The sequence below is a fragment of the Sprattus sprattus genome (genome assembly GCF_963457725.1).
Source record: "Sprattus sprattus genome assembly, chromosome: 14".
NCBI classification, from domain to species: Eukaryota; Metazoa; Chordata; class Actinopteri; order Clupeiformes; family Clupeidae; genus Sprattus; species Sprattus sprattus.
This window is the reverse complement of record NC_137912.1, coordinates 30,385,514-30,404,094: the sequence shown is the minus strand read 5'-3', so window position 1 is coordinate 30,404,094 and position 18,581 is coordinate 30,385,514. Positions and strand designations below refer to the sequence as shown.

Genomic DNA, 18,581 nt, shown 5'->3' with positions numbered 1-18,581 from the left:
CACTACCGAAACACTGGATGTTCTGTAAGAAATTAAGTATATTGAGTAATCAACTAAAATGTTATGATACTTATTGGATTAATGTATGTTCAATGTCATCAATCACCAACTCTGGAATCAATATGATCAGTTATTTGCATTTTACAAAGTATTTCACATAGATTTTGATGAATTGTATGAATTGAATTTAATTCATTTTTATGGATTTCATTGTGAAAACCTTCAAGAAATATTTGTAAAAATACTCTTTAGAGAAGGGAAGGAAACACAATCTTAACAGGTCAATAATAATACTTTTTTACTATACTAAATGTAATGTTTTGGTAGTGACAATTTTTGGAAGAGGAAAAACATTCCAACACATAAACATAAAACATTTCAAAATGTTTCTGACCTGACTTTGCAACAATTCGGTAGAATGGTCCATATAGCATACAGCAGACTGTAAAGGATCTAACAGGTCTAACCATTCATCAATGCAACCAGTGATCTTCACCGTAGTATGCACTGTCATAAGTGATGGTAATGGTGGCATGAGTCTCATACTTTTGAAGAACAAGAAGAAACCAATCTTGTACTTTTATAATTATTATTGTAGGCTGTCAACGTGAGAGGAAGGTCCAGAAGGTGAATGTGAGTCCAGCAACAACGGCAGCCCCGGCTCCCATGCCAAGGAGGATGGTCCTCCAGTAGAGCCACTGGTTCTGCTTCTTCTCAGCCTCGACCATCCTCTGTTTCATCTCTTGAAGCTTCTGCACAGTTCCAGCTATGCGTTGTTCTCTGTGTCGTTTCCGAAGACTGCAAACCACACCACACATTCAAAATAGTTACCTTTAAATTGAGCAAAGCTAGAGATCAACCTAAACCACTTTTCAACCTCTGATTTGTTTCGAACTTACTCCACTTTGCTTATGACAACCTTAACATCTGCCATTTTACATCTCCTTGTAGGTTGATAACATGATACATAATTAACATTTTACATAAATAGCATTTTGCTGTGAAATGTCTTATTCAACCACTTGCAATTCATGAGTTCCTATGTTTCCATTTCGTAACTAATGTTGCTTACAGAACATGTTGATGTGAGCTTGAACAATACATTCAGAAAGTGTTCAAGCAGTCTGTCCCAGTCTGTAGGAAGACTTACAGAGGAGACTATACAAACTGTAATAAATCAAGAGAATGGAGTGCAAAAGTGTCTTTGTGCCTGTTTTTAGTAACTACACTGATTATATTCCATTAACACATATTATGAATAGCACTGGTTGGGTTTTTGTCTAATCCAAATATTAATTTATAAAATAACAGAAATCAGTGTGGCTCACAAGTAATCACTCACTTTCCACTGTCTGGTTCAGCTGCTGGATCGCTATCTAATGAATCCATCTGGTTCATCACCATCTGCCTGATGGAGCAGCCCAGAGTTGAGGAGATTTCAGCTGCTGGTTTATGTTCCTCTATAGAGAACTGTTGCCATTGCCTCTGCCAAAGAAAAAAAGCAAATTTGAAATGACAGAATGTATGAAAGAATGAACATTTACTGCATTCTAAGGCTATGTGAACACTGCTGGCTATAATGTACAGTTCCTGTTCAATCTTTTTTTTTTAGTTATACATACCAAAAGGAAAGATCCCCTTTACAACATCAAAGAACTGTCCTTGCGCTGTGCAAAATGTGGACTCAAGATGCGCAAAATGATAGTGTAGCTGTTCAGAATACACATATGCAATAAGTATTTATTTCCTCTATTTGTACCTCGCTTCAGGTTGACATCTTCTCTCAAACATTGCATATTGTTGTATAGAGAATACGGCCTATGACTAAGCTGTTATGATGTGTGCGCTGTGTTATTGAGACCATAATTGGATTCCTTTTAGCACCGTGTTGGAAGTGCACTCTGTCTCACTGTCTTATGGCTTACTTGCATTGTTTATTTGCAGGCTTGTCTACCATGACAACTTTAAAGCTCAGATGCACAAACACTGTACCTATTACCTTAAAAGCAGTGGCGTGTGGTGAATTGTACTGATAGGCAATAGAGGATGGATACCCGACCCAAGCCCGTCGGAACCCGTCAGAACCCGTCGGGTTGGGCCGGGTTCGGACAAATATTAGAAATGTATAAGCGGGCTCGGGTCGGGCTCGACACATCAGCGCGATAATGCATTGAACATTACAAATTTAAAATATCTTAATACATAGTGAAGCCAACTGTCTGCTTCACATGATGCAAAAGTTCGTTTTTGGGAATAAATAAATTACATTTAGGTCCTACATTTTAGGATAACAGCCTTCTTACCGTGGCGGGAATTTATTTATGTCTGTGACAACACGATTACAGGTGGCAAAATGGCATCACGGAGAAGGTTCATCTGGAGAGTTTAAAATGATAGGCTACTAAACGAAGGGAAATCTACTGTATGGAGATATTTCAATACAGTCGTGGCCAAAAGTTTTGAGAATGACACAAATATGCATTTTCACAAAGTTTGCTGCTTCAGTGTCTTTACATATTTTTGTCAGATGTTACTATGAAAGACTGAAGTATAATAACAAACATTTAATAAGTGTCCCTGGCTTTTATTGGCAATAACATGAAGTTAATGCAAAGTCAACATTAGTTATCACTTTTTCATTATGGCAAGGTGCTCCATTATGCTGGAAAAGGCATTGTTCATCACCAAACTGTTCCTGGATGGTTGGGAGAAGTTGCTCTCGGAGGATATTTTGGTACCATTCTTTATTCATGGCTGTGTTCTTAGGCAAAATTGTGAGCAAGCCAATTCCCTTGGCTGAAGAGCAACCCCACACATGAATGGTCTAAGGATGCTTTACTGTTGGCTTGACACAGGACTGATGGTAGCGCTCACCTTATCTTCTCCGGACAAGCTTATTTGCAGATGCCCCAAATATCGGAAAGGGGATTCATCAGAAAAAATGACTTTACCCCAGTCTTCAGCAGTCCAATCCCTGTACCTTTTGCAGAATGTAAGTCTGTCCCTGATGTTTTTTCCTGAGAGAGAATGGCTTTTTTGCTGCCCTTCTTGGCACATCCTCCGACAGCCACTTCTCCCAACCATCCAGGAACCGTTTGGTGATGAACAATGCTGTTTCCAGCACGATGGAGCACCTTGCCATAAGGCAAAAGTGATAACTAAGTGGCTCGGGGAACAAAACATTGATATTTTGAGTCCATTGGCCAGGTAACTCCCCAGACCTTAATCCCATTGAGAACTTGTGGTCAATCCTCAAGAGGCGGGTGGACAAACAAAAAAAAAACATTTCTGACAAACTCCAAGCATTGATTATGCAAGAATGGGTTGCCATTAGAGCTGGGTTTCAATTCAAATTTCAAGAATCATTTCGATTCCGATTTTTAAGTTTCAGAATCAATTTTTTCCGATTTTCTCAGATTCCATCCGATTCCATCCGATTTCGATCTGATTTCCGATTCGATCCGATTCCGATTCGATCCGGGGGTTAATGTTATTAAAAATGAAAAATGTATTTGAACAGTTTCCTTCACTTCATGACTGTGTAGAGAAGCAACATATTAAAACTAGTATTGTATCAATATTAAACAGCAAATCTTACAAGTACTGGTAGTTACTGATGGCTGGAAGACTGATGAAAAGGTTAAGGGTCAATCTACCTTCAAGAAAGATAATTCAGGACAATAAATGGAGGACATCATTGAGGTGACTATATCTGCAACAGTGGATTCCTACTGGGACACTTACCAGTGCATTATTATTATGCTTGAAAATAATTAAGAATTCACCCAAAAGCAGTTGCTACCAAAAGCATTTAAAAAAAAAAAAATAATAATTTAAATTAAAAAAATCGATCTTTGGACGTACGAATCAATAATCAGTCATTAATATGCGAATCGATTAAAAATCGGAAAAAAAAATTCAACACAGCTCTAGTTGCCATTAGTCAGGATGTGGCCCAGAAGTTAATTGACAGCATGCCAGGGCGGATTGCAGAGGTCTTGAAAAAGAAGGGTCAAAATTATTGTCTTTTTGCATTTACATCATGCAATTGCCAATAAAAGCCAGTGACACTTGCTAAAATGTTTGTAATTATACTTCTTCCATAGTAACATCTGACAAAAATATTTAAAGACACTGTAGAAGCAAACTTTGTGAAAATGCATATTTGTGTCGTTCTCAAAACTTTTGGCCACGACTGTATACTATAATGCTAGGTTACGGGGACGCTGGCGAGTCTAACGCCGCTCTGTCTAGCCCAGTTTTTGTCAGATTTTTACGGTAATCTTAATGAATTCTAAATGTCAGTTCTTCTGTTGCATATAATAGCGTAGTTAAGTTAAATCGCTGTACATAGCCATTGATTTTTGTACTTTTTGATCTATTTAAAAACGTTATAAGGGTCTTCGTTAGTTCAGCTTCCAAAACACCATTCCGGAGACTTGTTTTTATAAAAAAATGTATTTAAGCGAGGACGTTGACATCTTTGAAAGACTCTCAACATAGTCCGTCCCACCTGGAAAAGGGCTCTAAGGGAAAGGGCTCATATAGCCTATATACCACTTTGTGAATGAAGCGCGCTTCACTTAGGACGCGATCTGAATTGCACAGAGACGGTCGCATATGAGACATATACGTTGTTGAGACTCTTATTAAAGATCTAACTCATTCTCACAAAGACAAAACAAATAGCTACACGTAGCCTATAAACGTTATTGAGACCCTTTTTAAAGATCTTACTCATTCTCGTGGTTGAAAGCCGGTAACAAAACAGAGACAAATAGCTAAACGGGCAAGCAATGTCATTTAATGTAATTTACTTCAAAAACCAACAATCAGAGTCTAATGGCTCTGGTTCCAAGACACAAAAAACAGGTCTGATGGCCCATCAACCTAGACAAAAGGCCAGGAGCCGCCTTGATGGTTCTTACCTGGTGCTGTGTAAACTACCTTGTGGGGGTTGAATTGGTATTTTATTATTTTTTTTGTTCAGTCACTTAACATTTTATAGTGTATTCATATCTATATCTACTTATTTAAAATTGTTGTCCCTATTCATTGTATTTATATCATATCATGCCTCTTACCTCATATTCATTGTATATATCATGCCTCTTACCTCATATTCATTGTACAATATATTATCATGTCTCTTACCTCATTCATAACTTCTATTGCTACCTTCACCTGTACCTGTATCATATCTGCACTAATGACCAACTATTGCTGCCAATGTTACTACTGCTCATACCCCATGTATCTTTTACTGTCATATCATACTGTATATATCCCATCTATTTATTTTTATATTACCACTATACAGAATACTCTGCACTCTTCTGCTATGGTTCTTCTGGTTAGATTCCGTTGTCTCAGTACTTGGCCAACCCCCTGTGTGATGTCACATGTGAGCGCCAGTGTTGGATGTTGTATTGTAAAACGGTAAATACTTTGGTAGATTAAAGTGTAAACATTGAATACAAATGCTAGTACAATACATTATCTGTAAGGTTGTGAGTGTGCAGTGGTAATGTAAGTTGGATTCGTAGAACGTACTAAATGACATTGCTTGACCGTGTGCCTGATTTGCGTGAAGCGAAGTGGCGACTCTCGCCCACGCGAATTGTGCCTGATCGCGGCTTTGGCCTTACCTGGTTTAACGTAAAATCAGCGCAAACCACGGCCTCTTGGGGCTTATTGCTTAATTATCTCCCTCTGGAACGAAATACTGTTTTCTGATTGGCTAATGGGGTGTACATTAAGTTCGTATAGATGGACACCTTGGACGTAGTCCCAGTAGAAACGTTAAATCGCCGTTCCATATCAATGCTCTTGAATGGTTACCATTGACAACCAACGTAACGTTTATTTTTTGACAGCTAGGATAATTTGAACCAAGATGGCGGCGTGTTGGGACAAGTTAGTGGGCAATGTTTTATGTCAATTAAGCTATCTACACGACTTTTTATATGTCTAAATTTACTCGGTTAGTTGTTTATGTTCTACACGAATGTTGCAGAGTATAGGAATTCTTAACTGAAAGTCTCGAATATTATTTGTAGGCGGCTGTTAGCGCTTAGAAAAAAAAACCATTGTAACAGATGGTAGCTCACACGGCTAACTAGCCTTCGACCAAAATTACTAAACTTGACCTCCCTGTTGCTCTGTCCAACTTCACCATCAACGGAAACGTGGAGTTCAACTGTAAATAGTAAAACCTTATGAACAATACCTGTGTCCGTGTGTCCGTTTACTTTACAGAGGTGAGCTCATGAGTGTCACTTTGCAGCAACGCCTGGGGAAACTAAAGGTCCGGTTCCACGCACTACTTTCTCACTACTTTCTCTAACGGGAGCACTAGGCTTCAAATCAAGAATTCATCAGGTTATTATGCATATTACATTTCCTAAAGATAAAGGAAATTCTAAATAATAATAATAAAAACATTTTGTTGTAAATGGGAGATAAGCTGGATAACGGCCTCCGAGCTGTCCAGTTATACGAATTTAATGGACTTCTGCGGCGCAACACCACTCCGCTCTGCGTCGTGGTGTTCTTTGCCCCGCAGCGTCCATTAAATTCGTATAACTGGACAGCTCGTCGGCCGTTATCCCTTACATAGCGCATTGATAACGTTCTTATAATTCCAAACCAAGACGCTGACAATGGAACTATTTTTTTTGTTGCGGAGAAACAATGGCGAAAGAAAAAATAAATAAATAACTTCGTTTTGAAATGTTAATTGGTTGACTATAGAATTGTTTTATAAAAGCAATAGAGCACTCGTGGCCTCCGGCCTCGGTGGCTACGGCCGAACACCACTAGTGGGAATATCCCTTACCTACGGCCACGCTCACTCTTGCTATATTATTTTTGGCTGGTAAGAGAGGGATAACAGCAGAATTTTTTTTAGAGCTAAAATGGGTCCACGGTCATGTATATATAAACTAGAAAATGCATTTCCTGAAGGAAATACCAGTGCATGAAATGCAAAGGTTAAGAAAGGAAGAATAAAAGAAAGAAGAGTGAAAGAAGGAAAGAAGAGTGGAAGAAGGAAAGACAAAAGGAAAGAAGAGTGGAAGAAGGAAAGAAGAAAGGAAAGAAGAGTGAAAGAAGGAAAGAAGAAAAGAAAGAAGAGTGAAGAAAGGAAAGAAGAGTGGAAGAAGGAAAGAAAGAAGAGTGAAATAATGAAAGAAGAAAGGAAAGAAGAGTGAAGGAAGGAAAGAAGAGTGGAAGAAGGAAATAAGAAAAGAAAGAAGAGTGAAAGAAGGAAAGAAGAAAGGAAAGAAGAGTGTAAGAAGGACAGAAGAGTGAAGAAAGGAAAGAAAAGTGGAAGAAGGAAAGAAGAGTGGATGAAGGAAAAAAGAAAGGCAAGAAGAGTGGAAGAAGGAAAGAAAAATGGAAGAAGAAAATAAGAAAGGAAAGAAGAGTGGAAGAAGGAAAGAAGAGTGAACAAGAGTGGCTCTGCATGGATGAAGAGATAAAGAGAGAGTGAAAATATTGAAAAAAGGAGATAAAAATGGAGTGAAGAAGAGGGATTGAGTGGGAGAGAAAGTTGACTGAGAGAGAAAGATGGAGAGATGGAGAGAAAAAAATAGAGAATGGATGGTGTCTTAATGTTCCTAGTTACAGTTAAATTGAGAGGGACAGAGAGAGAGGAGGTTCCTTGGATTTGGCACAGGTGTCAGTAAAGCACAGGTGCAAGCCAGTTTAAAGACCCTATTATGATGTCATAATGGCCCAATGTAAGTCAATGGGAGAAATTTATATTCGTTTTTCTTTAATATCTTAAAAAGTATAAAGTTTAGAAAAGTGAAAAATACATAGCATAAGTGTCGTTTACAAGACCTACGCGACAAAGTTCTAATGAAGTTTCTACGTGGTTCGGGCTGAATTAATCGCAGAAAAAGGTAAGAAGAAGAAGAAGAAGAAGAAGAAGAAGAAGAAGAAGAAGAAGAAGAAGAAGAAGAAGAAGAAGAAGAAGAAGAAGAAGAAGAAGAAGAAGAAGAAGAAGAAGAAGAAGAAGAAGAAGAAGAAGAAGAAGAAGAAGAAGAAGAAGAAGAAGAAGAAGAAGAAGAAGCCTAGGAATAGGCTAGGTGCACGAAATACTCAGTGTGGGCTGTTTGTTTCCTGTTTAGCCAGGTGTATTTGAACCTGCCGCTATTCTGAATGTAATTAGCGTCTACACGGACCTGGTTAGGTGTTGCACCTAGTGAATCAGCGTTACGATAAAGAAGGACGTGTAGACACTAATTACATTCAGAATAGTGGCAGGTTCAAACACACCTGGCTAAACAGGAAACAAACAGCCCACACTGAGTATTTCGTGCACCTAGCCTATAACAATACAGGGCATTTCATGCACTGTAATTACAAACGAATGTTGGGTCTATCAATCAGTTATTTAACTGTCATGCAATGCACTGCACTGCCCTGTTCTTCATTGGCTTCTTATTATTGCAGTGTGCATGGTGCGATCGCACATGAACAGCACAGCCCCGTATTTGCGACCGATAACGCACACAAACCCCTGCATGCATGCAGGCTCACAGAGACAGAGATGCACACACCTGATTGCGCAAACTTCAAATAAGTTGAATTAATTTATTTAAGTGAAAAACGTTGGCGCAGCAAATTTGTTTCATTGAAGATGGGGAAATGAAATTACCGACTTGTTGGGAGTTCGTGTCCTCGGCTAGCTGGTCAGTCCGCCGTAAAGAAGCTCCGCTGGAAACGCGGAACATATATTTGGTTCCCAGCAATTACTGGATTCCCTGCAATGGCTGTATACATGGGTTTCTCGGCTACATCATGGGAATGAGCTCTAGTGACTAGTGACTATGTTAATGGCAGAGATAGTGACACACACACTCTGAATTCTATCTCTGCATTTTACCCATCCAGGGTAGTGATATACACAGTGAAACACCCACATTTTTCCTACCGGTCGGGGATCGAACCGGTTTCAAGCCCGAAACCCTAACCAGTAGGCCACGGCTGTCATCACTGGTTGCGTGCGCAATCTCGCGGCAGAAAGAAGCAAGATAACGTTGAAGTGGATGAGAAAGCTGTGGAGGAAGGCAACATGACAGGGAGTCAGGCACGTGCAGAGGGGGGGGGGGGGGGGGGGGGGGGCTAAGGGGGCTTGAGCACCTGCCCCTTTTGCCCTTGATGCCCAAAGTGCCCTTTTGTCAGAGTGTTTTTACAGTGCATGAAATGCCCTGTATTGTTATTCCTAGGCTTCTTCTTCTTCTTCTTCTTCTTCTTCTTGTTACCTTTTTCTGCGATTAATTCAGCCCGAACCGCTTAACGTAGAAACTTCATTCAAACTTTGTCGCGTAGGTCTTGTAAAGGACACTTATGCTATGTATTTTTCACTTTTCTAAACTTTATACTTTTTAAGATATTAAATAAAAACGAATCGAAATTTTCCCATTGACTTACATTGGGCCATTATGACATCATAATAGGGTCTTTAAACTGGCTTGCACCTGTGCTTCACTGACAGCTGCGCCAAATCAAAGGAACCTCTCCTCTGTCCCTCTCAATTTAACTGTAACTAGGAACATTAAGACACCTTCCATTCTCTACTTTTTTTCTCTCCATCTCTCCATCTTTCTCTCTATCCCTCTCAGTCTACTTTCTCTCACACTCAATCTCTCTTCTTCACTCCATTTGTATCTCCTTTTTTCAATATTTTCACTCTCTTTTTCTCTTTCACTCTTCTTTCCTTCTTCCACTCATCTTTCCTTCTTCCACTCTTCTTTCCTTCTTTCACTTTTCTTTCCTTTCTTCACTCTCCTTTCTTCTTTCCTTCTTTCACTCTTCTTTCCTTTTCTTCTTTCCTTCTTCAACTATTATTTCCTTCTTTCACTCTTCTTTCCTTTCTTCACTCTTCTTTCTTTTCTTCTTCCACTCTTCTTTCCTTCTTTCACTCTTCTTTCCTTCATCCTCTCTTCTCTCCTTTCTTCACTCTTCTATCCTTTCTTCTTTCCTTTCTTCTTTCCTTCTTTCACTCTTCTTTCTTTTCTTCTTCCTTTCCTAACTTTTGCATTTCATGCACTGGTATTTCCTTCAGGAAATGCATTTTCTAGTTTATTATTACAGTGCATGAAATGCCCTGTATTGTTATTCCTAGGCTTCTTCTTCTTCTTATTACAGTGCATGAAATGCCCTGTATTGTTATTCCTAGGCTTCTTCTTCTTCTTCTTATTCTTGTTACCTTTTTCTGCGATTAATTCAGCCCGAACCGCTTAACGTAGAAACTTCATTCAAACTTTGTCGCGTAGGTCTTGTAAAGGACACTTATGCTATGTATTTTTCACTTTTCTAAACTTTATACTTTTTAAGTTATTAAAGAAAAACGAATCTAAATGTTCCCATTGACTTACATTGGGCCATTATGACATCATAATAGGGTAATTAAACTGGCTTGCACCTGTGCTTCACTGACACCTGCGGCAAGCCTCCAAGGGTCCTCTTCTCTCTGTACCTCTCCATTCAACTGTATAACTAGGAATATTAATAGACACCTTCCATACTGTACTTTTTTTCTCTCTCTCCTTCTTTCTCTCCATCACTCTCACTCTACTTTCTCTCACACTCCATCTCTCTGCTTCACTCTTTTTTTCTCCTTCTTTCAATATTTTCACTCTCTCTTTACTGTCTTTATCCAGAGCCACTCTTGTTCACTCTTCTTTCCTTACTTTGTTTCTTCCTCTCTTCTTTCCTTTCTTCTTTCCTTCTTTCTACTCTTCTTTACTTTCTTCTTTCCTTCTTCCACTCTTCTTTCCTTTCTTCTTCCCTTCTTCCACTCTTCTTACCTTTTTCTTTTCTTCTTTCCTTCTTTCACTCTTCTTTCTTTTCTTCTTATCTTCTTCGGCTCTTCTTCCCTTCTTCCACTCTTCTTCTCTTTCTTCACTCTTCTTTCCTTTCTTCTTTCCTTCTTCCACTCTAATTTCCTTTCTTCACTCTTCTTTCCTTTCTTCTTCCCTTCTTCCACTCTTCTTTCTTTCTTCCACTCTTCTTTCCTTTCTTCACTCTTCTTTCCTTTCTTCTTCTCTTTCTTCACTCTTCTTTCCTTTCTTCTTTCCTTCTTCCACTCTAATTTCCTTTCTTCACTCTTCTTTCCTTTCTTCTTCCCTTCTTCCACTCTTCTTTCTTTCTTCCACTCTTCTTTCCTTTCTTCACTCTTCTTTCCTTTCTTCTTTCCTTCTTCCACTCTTCTTTCCTTCTTTTACTGTTCTTTCCTTTCTTCCTTCCTTCTTTCACTTTTCTTTTCTTTTATTAGTTCTTTCTTAACTTTTGCATTTCATGCACTGGTATTTCCTTCAGGAAATGCATTTTCTAGTTTATTTATTTATTCCGTACGTTTTTCTTGCAGCTAACTACTCCTCGCCCGATTGAGCTAGAGACGCCATTCAAACACCAAAACGTCCGGCCCGATCCGGTGCAACCTGCTATGACTTTTCGTGGCGGTACCCCTTGCCACTCCTTTTTTATTCCTCTTTTTCATCCCCTTTTTTCTCCATAGACTTGCATGGCAGAGCCCTCTGCCATTATGACATCATAATAGGGTCATTAAACTGGCTTGCAGCTGTGCTTCTCACTGACACCTCCGCCAAATCTCCGTCCCTCTCAATTCAACTTTGAGAAAGAATAAGAGTAACTACAGTTTCTAACCTAGCTACCGTATTTCCACTTCGTTAAGGTGAGTTGAATGGCAGCATTTTCAGTGTACTGACTGAAATTTTAATGGAAACTGATAGTTAGCCGTAGCAGCTAACATATAAATTAACGTTACGTTAACGTTGGAGACGCCATTTTCCTTAATTCAAGTTGTGAAGTAAACCTTTGAAGTAATTCATGAATTTAGTTGTGTGGATATATATAGTGAGCTAAGGCTTGTATTCCCACTATGGTAACGTTAGCTGTGTTAAGCAGAGCTATCCTAGCTGTGTTAAGCAGCTGTAACATCTGAGTACGGGGCTAAAGGCTAACTAACACTACGTAACGGGAGTATCCACTGGCAGTTTCAGCTAGCCGTAACGGGGGATCATTTTCCTTAATTCAAGTTGTTAAGTAAACCTGTGAAGTAATTCATGAATTTAGTTGTGTGGAAATAGTGAGCTAAGGCTTGTATTCCTACTACGGTAACGTGAGCTATCCTAGCTGTGCGGGGCTATGCAAAAGTTGCTTATACTGAAAGAATGGTTAACTTGTTGTGGCCGATAGCGTGAGTTAACATTAACCCGTGTCCTGGGAGTAATGATTCATGAGAGACCTTGAATCATTAGGTTAACTGAAAAACGTTTGAGGATGTAGCTGTTGTAGTGTGCTCAGTTTTCGAAAACTAGACTGAAACTAAGAAGGATAACTATGACTAAATGTGACTAAAACTAATATGCACTGAATCTAAAATAGCTGCTGAATCTAAAATAGCTGCCAAAATGAACACTGAGATGTATTAATTTTGGCAGCTATTTTAGATTCAGTCTTAAGACAAAAATGCATATTAGTTTTAGTCACATTTTGTCATAGTTATCCTTCTTAGTTTCAGAAGAGGTTTTTCATGTTTGCTAGCTCTAATCAGATGTACTATAGGCTTATAAGAGAAGACTAACTTTTTATGCCAACGAACACCAATAACTAGAGCTAATTTGACAGACTATAAACCAATGTGATACACGTGCTCTCTAGCTATACAGTAAAAGTGTTGCTTACGTTTGATACTAGACCTACAGTCTAACTCTAACTGCATTAAGTCTAACATATAGGCCTATCTTACAATAAACTTTAAGTACTTTAAGCTGGCTATGTAACCGCATTCATTCCAATATTGTTGCAGAGATGTTTCCTTTTACCAAGATAGCAATTTCAACAATTCACTTAGCTCAGTAAGTCAGTATAACGAAACTCTGAGATACCCTCATATGTCTAAACGTCAGTGGAGCCAAAATATAATGGTTGAGCTTGGTTGCTTGCTAAAATATATTGGAAGAAGGCCCCACTACACTGATTGAGTAGATGTAAATACATGTTAATTCATAGGCACTTGTTCTCTCTGTCACAGAGCAAGCACACTCTCGCAGTTCGTTCACGAAACGCATTCTAGTTAGTGTGCTTGCCCGAAGGGAAGCACAGTATTGTTATCGTCAAGTTTTCTTTATTAGTGTGCTTGCCCGAAGGGAAGCACAGTATTGTTATCGTTAAGTTTTCTTTATTTATTCTGCCCGATTTTCTTGCAGCTAACTACTCCTCGCCCGTTTGAGCTAGAGACGCCATTCAAACACCGAAATGTCCGGCTCGATCCGGTGCAACCTGCTATGACTTTTCGTGGCGATACTCTTTGCCACTCCTTTTTTATTCCTCTTTTTCATCCCCTTTTTCTCTCATTGACTAACATGGGGAAGGTTGAGCCATTGTGACGTCACCCGCTCTATCAGTCGCTCTCCATTTAACTGTAGGAATATTAAGAGACACCTTCCAGGGCTCTACAGTGCGAGTATTTCACTCGCATAAATAGGTACGTGCAAACTTGAAAAATAATTTACAAGCACAGTGTGCGAGTGACAGACAGTTGTCAATACGGCGCCAAAAAGTGAAGCATTCCATTGATTTCACATGGAAACAAGTGACAAGGTCGCGACTCCAGGGTTTTCGACGGGACCAACAGCAGCAGCAGCATAATCATCATCTGGATTTACTGACATTTTCGGTATATATAAACACATGATATCAATTGGTAACTGGTGTGTTGTATCCTGTTTATGTCTGATACTTTATAAACATTTATGTTTTACGTTAACTTATTACACTAGGCAGCAGTATTGTGAAGTAGAGCTAGAAATGGCTTTGCTAGCTCCCATATTGTAGCTCACACCAGCAACTGCTCAATTTAGGACAGAAAGGAGTTTGGTAAATTAGCTTGTAACTGTCAATGATAACTAGTTATTAGAATATATTAGCCAACGTTAAGTTGACTTCAAAGGGGCAGTCGAGTGTTTAGGTTGTGTCAGCTAGCTTGGAAAGCTAGCTAATAATTTTTGATTGAAGCTTCACGTTAGCCTCGGTAAACGTTTAGCTAGCTAACGTTAGCTAACTATGAGGTAGCATATCCCAAGTTATACTAGCTTTTGATAGCTAGCTAGTAAACTCATTGCAGTATGGGCTAAAGGACAGGGCTAGCTAATCATTTTCGATTGAAGCTTCACGTTAGCCTCGGTAAACGTTTAGCTAGCTAACGTTAGCTAACAATGAGGTAGCATATCCCAACTTATACTAGCTTTTGATAGCTAGCTAGTAAACTCATTGCAGTATGTTTCCTTTTACCAAGATAACAATTTCGGACAGGCTACGCACAACATTAATCAAGCAAAAAATAAATGAATATGTGACTGGTTTGAATAGCCTTGTTTATTTGGGCAATTGTTATTATAATCATTGACACCACTTTCAACTGTCAAAACTATCCGTCTAGCTAAATCTGTTGGTAATGACATTTCACAGCATTTCATATGGAGGATATGTGGTTGATTTAATCTAGACGTGATATTCTCATATATTTGAATGACAATTCTGTTAATCAAGTATTGCCTTAAATTATTATTTACATTGATTTCATTGGAATTCAGCTGATCTGTATCTTGGAGACTAATTGCATCCACAATTTAAGTACTACAAGCTAGACTACTATGCAGTAGACACAACACAGGAGGTCCCTGGGCCTGAGAAGGGAAGGGAAGGAGTTTAATGTGGCTATAATATGGAATTTTAAATGTGCCTAAAACTAGACTAAATTGTAATGAGTTTTCGAAAACTAGACTGAAACTAAGAAGTATAACTATGACTAAATGTGACTTAAACTAATATGCATTTTTGTCTTAAGACTGAATCTAAAAATAGCTGCTAAAATGAACACTGAGATAGGGGACCCCTTAATCTGCAATTCATGGTTGCTAGCTCTAATCAGATGTACTACCTAGGCTTATAAGAGAAGACTAACTTTTTATGCCAACAAACACCAATAACTAGAACTAATTTGACAGACTATAAACCAATGTGATACACGTGCTCTCTATCTATACAGTAAAAGTGTTGCTTACGTTTGATACTAGACCTACAGTCTAACTCTAACTGCATTAAGTCTAACATACAGGCCTATCTTACAATAAACTTTAAGTAAAGCTGGCTATGTAACCGCATTCATTCCAATATTGTTGCAGAGATGTTTCCTTTTACCAAAATAGCAATTTCAACAATTCACTTAGCTCAGTAAGTCAGTATAACGAAACTCTGAGATACCCTCATATGTCTAAACGTCAGTGGAGCCAAAATATAATGGTTGAGCTTGGTTGCTTGCTAAAATATATTGGAAGAAGGCCCCACTACACTGATTGAGTAGATGTAAATACATGTTAATTCATAGGCACTTGTTCTCTCTGTCACAGAGCAAGCACACTCTCGCAGTTCGTTCACGAAACGCATTCTAGTTTTATTTATTTTTCTGTATTGTTTTTGAATGCACTGTTTTAATTACAGTGCATGAAATGCCCTGTATTGTTATTCCTAGGCTTCTTCTTCTTCTTCTTCTTCTTCTTCTTCTTCTTCTTCTTATTCTTGTTACCTTTTTCTGCGATTAATTCAGCCCGAACCGCTTAACGTAGAAACTTCATTCAAACTTTGTCGCGTAGGTCTTGTGAACGACACTTATGCTATGTATTTTTCACTTTTCTAAACGTTATACTTTTTAAGATATTAAAGAAAAACGAATATAAATTTCTCCCATTGACTTACATTGGGCCATTATGACATCATAATAGGGTCTTTAAACTGGCTTGCACCTGTGCTTTACTGACACCTGTGCCAAATCAAAGGAACCTCTTCTCTCTCTGTCCCTCTCAATTTAACTGTAACTAGGAACATTAAGACACCATCCATTCTCTATTTTTTTCTCTCTCCATCTCTCCATCTTTCTCTCTCAGTCAACTTTCTCTCGAACTCAATCTCTCTTCTTCACTCCATTTTTATCTCCTTTTTTCAATATTTTCACTCTCTCTTTATCTCTTCATCCAGAGCCACTTGTGTTCACTCTTCTTTCCTTCTTCCACTCTTCTTTCCTTTCTTATTTTCTTCTTCCATTTTTCTTTCCTTCTTCCACTCTTCTTGCCTTTCTTTTTTCCTTCATCCACTCTTCTTTCCTTCTTCCACTTTTCTTTCCTTTCTTCACTCTTCTTTCCTTCTTACACTCTTCTTTCCTTTATTCTTTCCTTCTTTCACTCTTCTTTCTTTTCTTATTTCCTTCTTCCACTCTTCTTTCCTTCCTTCACTCTTCTTTCCTTTCTTCTTTCATTATTTCACTCTTCTTTCTTTTCTTCTTTCCTTCTTCCACTCTTCTTTCCTTTCTTCACTCTTCTTTCTTTTCTTCTTTCCTTCTTTCACTCTTCTTTCCTTTCTTCTTTCCTTCTTCCACTCTTCTCTCCTTTCTTCACTCTTCTTTCCTTTTGTCTTTCCTTCTTCCACTCTTCTTTCCTTTCTTCTTTCCTTCTTTCACTCTTCTTCCTTTTCTTCTTCCTTTCTTAACCTTTGCATTTCATGTACTGGTATTTCCTTCAGGAAATGCATTTTCTAGTTCTTGTTACCTTTTTCTGCGATTAATTCAGCCCGAACCGCTTAACGTAGAAACTTCATTCAAACTTTGTCGCGTAGGTCTTGTAAAAGACACTTATGCTATGTATTTTTCACTTTTCTAAACTTTATACTTTTTAAGATATTAAAGAAAAACGAATATAAATTTCTCCCATTGACTTACATTGGGCCATTATGACATCATAATAGGGTCTTTAAACTGGCTTGCACCTGTGCTTTACTGACACCTGTGCCAAATCAAAGGAATCTCTTCTCTCTCTGTCCCTCTCAATTTAACTGTAACTAGGAACATTAAGACACCATCCATTCTCTATTTTTTTTCTCTCCATCTTTCTCTCTGTCAACTTTCTCTCACACTCAATCTCTCCTTCACTCCATTTTTATCTCCTTTTTTCAATATTTTCACTTCCATTTTTCTTTCCTTCTTCCACTCTTCTTGCCTTTCTTTTTTCTTCCATCCACTCTTCTTTCCTTCTTCCACTTTTCTTTCCTTTCTTCACTCTTCTTTCCTTCTTACACTCTTCTTTCCTTTATTCTTTCCTTCTTTCACTCTTCTTTCTTTTCTTCTTTCCTTCTTCCACTCTTCTTTCCTTTCTTCACTCTTCTTTCTTTACTTCTTTCATTATTTCACTCTTCTTTCCTTCTTCCACTCTTCACTCTTCTTTCCTTTTGTCTTTCCTTCTTCCACTCTTCTTTCCTTTCTTCTTTCCTTCTTTCACTCTTCTTTCTTTTCTTCTTCCTTTCTTAACCTTTGCATTTCATGCACTGGTATTTCCTTCAGGAAATGCATTTTCTAGTTACAGTGCATGAAATGCCCTGTATTGTTATTCCTAGGCTTCTTCTTCTTATTCTTGTTACCTTTTTCTGCGATTAATTCAGCCCGAACCGCTTAACGTAGAAACTTCATTCAAACTTTGTCGCGTAGGTCTTGTAAAGGACACTTATGCTATGTATTTTTCACTTTTCTAAACTTTATACTTTTTAAGATATTAAATAAAAACGAATCTAAATTTCCCCATTGACTTACATTGGGCCATTATGACATCATAATAGGGTCTTTAAACTGGCTTGCACCTGTGCTTCACTGACAGCTGCACCAAATCAAAGGAACCTCTTCTCTGTCCCACTCAATTTAACTGTAACTAGGAACATTAAGACACCTTCCATTCTCTACTTTTTTTTCTCTCCATCTCTCCATCTTTCTCTCTATCCCTCTCAGTCTACTTTCTCTCACACTCAATCTCTCTTCTTCACTCCATTTTTATCTCCTTTTTTCAATATTTTCACTCTCTTTTTCTCTTCCACTCTTCTTTCCTTCTTCCACTCTTCTTTCCTTTCTTCTTTCCTTCTTCCACTCTTCTTTCCTTCTTTCACTTTTCATTCCTTTGTTCACTCTCCTTTCTTCTTTCCTTCTTTCACTCTTCTTTCCTTTCTTCTTTCCTTCTTCAACTATTATTTCCTTCTTTCACTCTTCTTTCCTTTCTTCACTCTTGTTTCTTTTCTTCCACTCTTCTTTCCTTTCTTCACTCTTATTTCTTTTCTTCTTTCCTTCTTTCACTCTTCTTTCCTTCATCCTCTCTTCTCTCCTTTCTTCACTCTTCTTTCCTTTCTTCTTTCCTTCTCCCACTCTTCTTTCCTTTCTTATTTCCTTCTTTCACTCTTCTTTCTTTTCTTCTTCCTTTCCTAACTTTTGCATTTCATGCACTGGTATTTCCTTCAGGAAATGCATTTTCTAGTTTTTATTATTATTTATTTTAATGTGAGTGTGAAAAGTCCGTCTATGCAGCCCAAAATAATAATACATTTAACGAAATGATAATAATATATATCTACCTTGGTCGGTCACATGATCCACAACGTGCCCTCACTCTGCCCTGACGTGCCCTGCTTACCGACGCCTCTGATAAGTTTCTCTGGAGCTCCCGTTTTCTAGGTAA

At 38.3% G+C, this 18,581-nt stretch overlaps 1 protein-coding gene across 1 annotated transcript; it reads right to left on the bottom strand.

The window, feature by feature from the left end:
* Positions 1 to 208: 208 nt before the first annotated feature.
* On the bottom strand, positions 209 to 8,700 carry LOC308375425 (tyrosine-protein phosphatase non-receptor type 2-like). Its single transcript, XM_080851571.1, has 3 exons — positions 8,670 to 8,700; positions 1,343 to 1,485; positions 209 to 798 (listed from the first exon to the last, which is right to left on the bottom strand). The coding sequence occupies exons 2-3, from the start codon at positions 1,402 to 1,404 to the stop codon at positions 603 to 605; spliced, it is 258 nt and encodes an 85-aa protein (XP_080707697.1). The 5' UTR covers positions 1,405 to 1,485; positions 8,670 to 8,700; the 3' UTR covers positions 209 to 602.
* Positions 8,701 to 18,581: the final 9,881 nt, after the last annotated feature.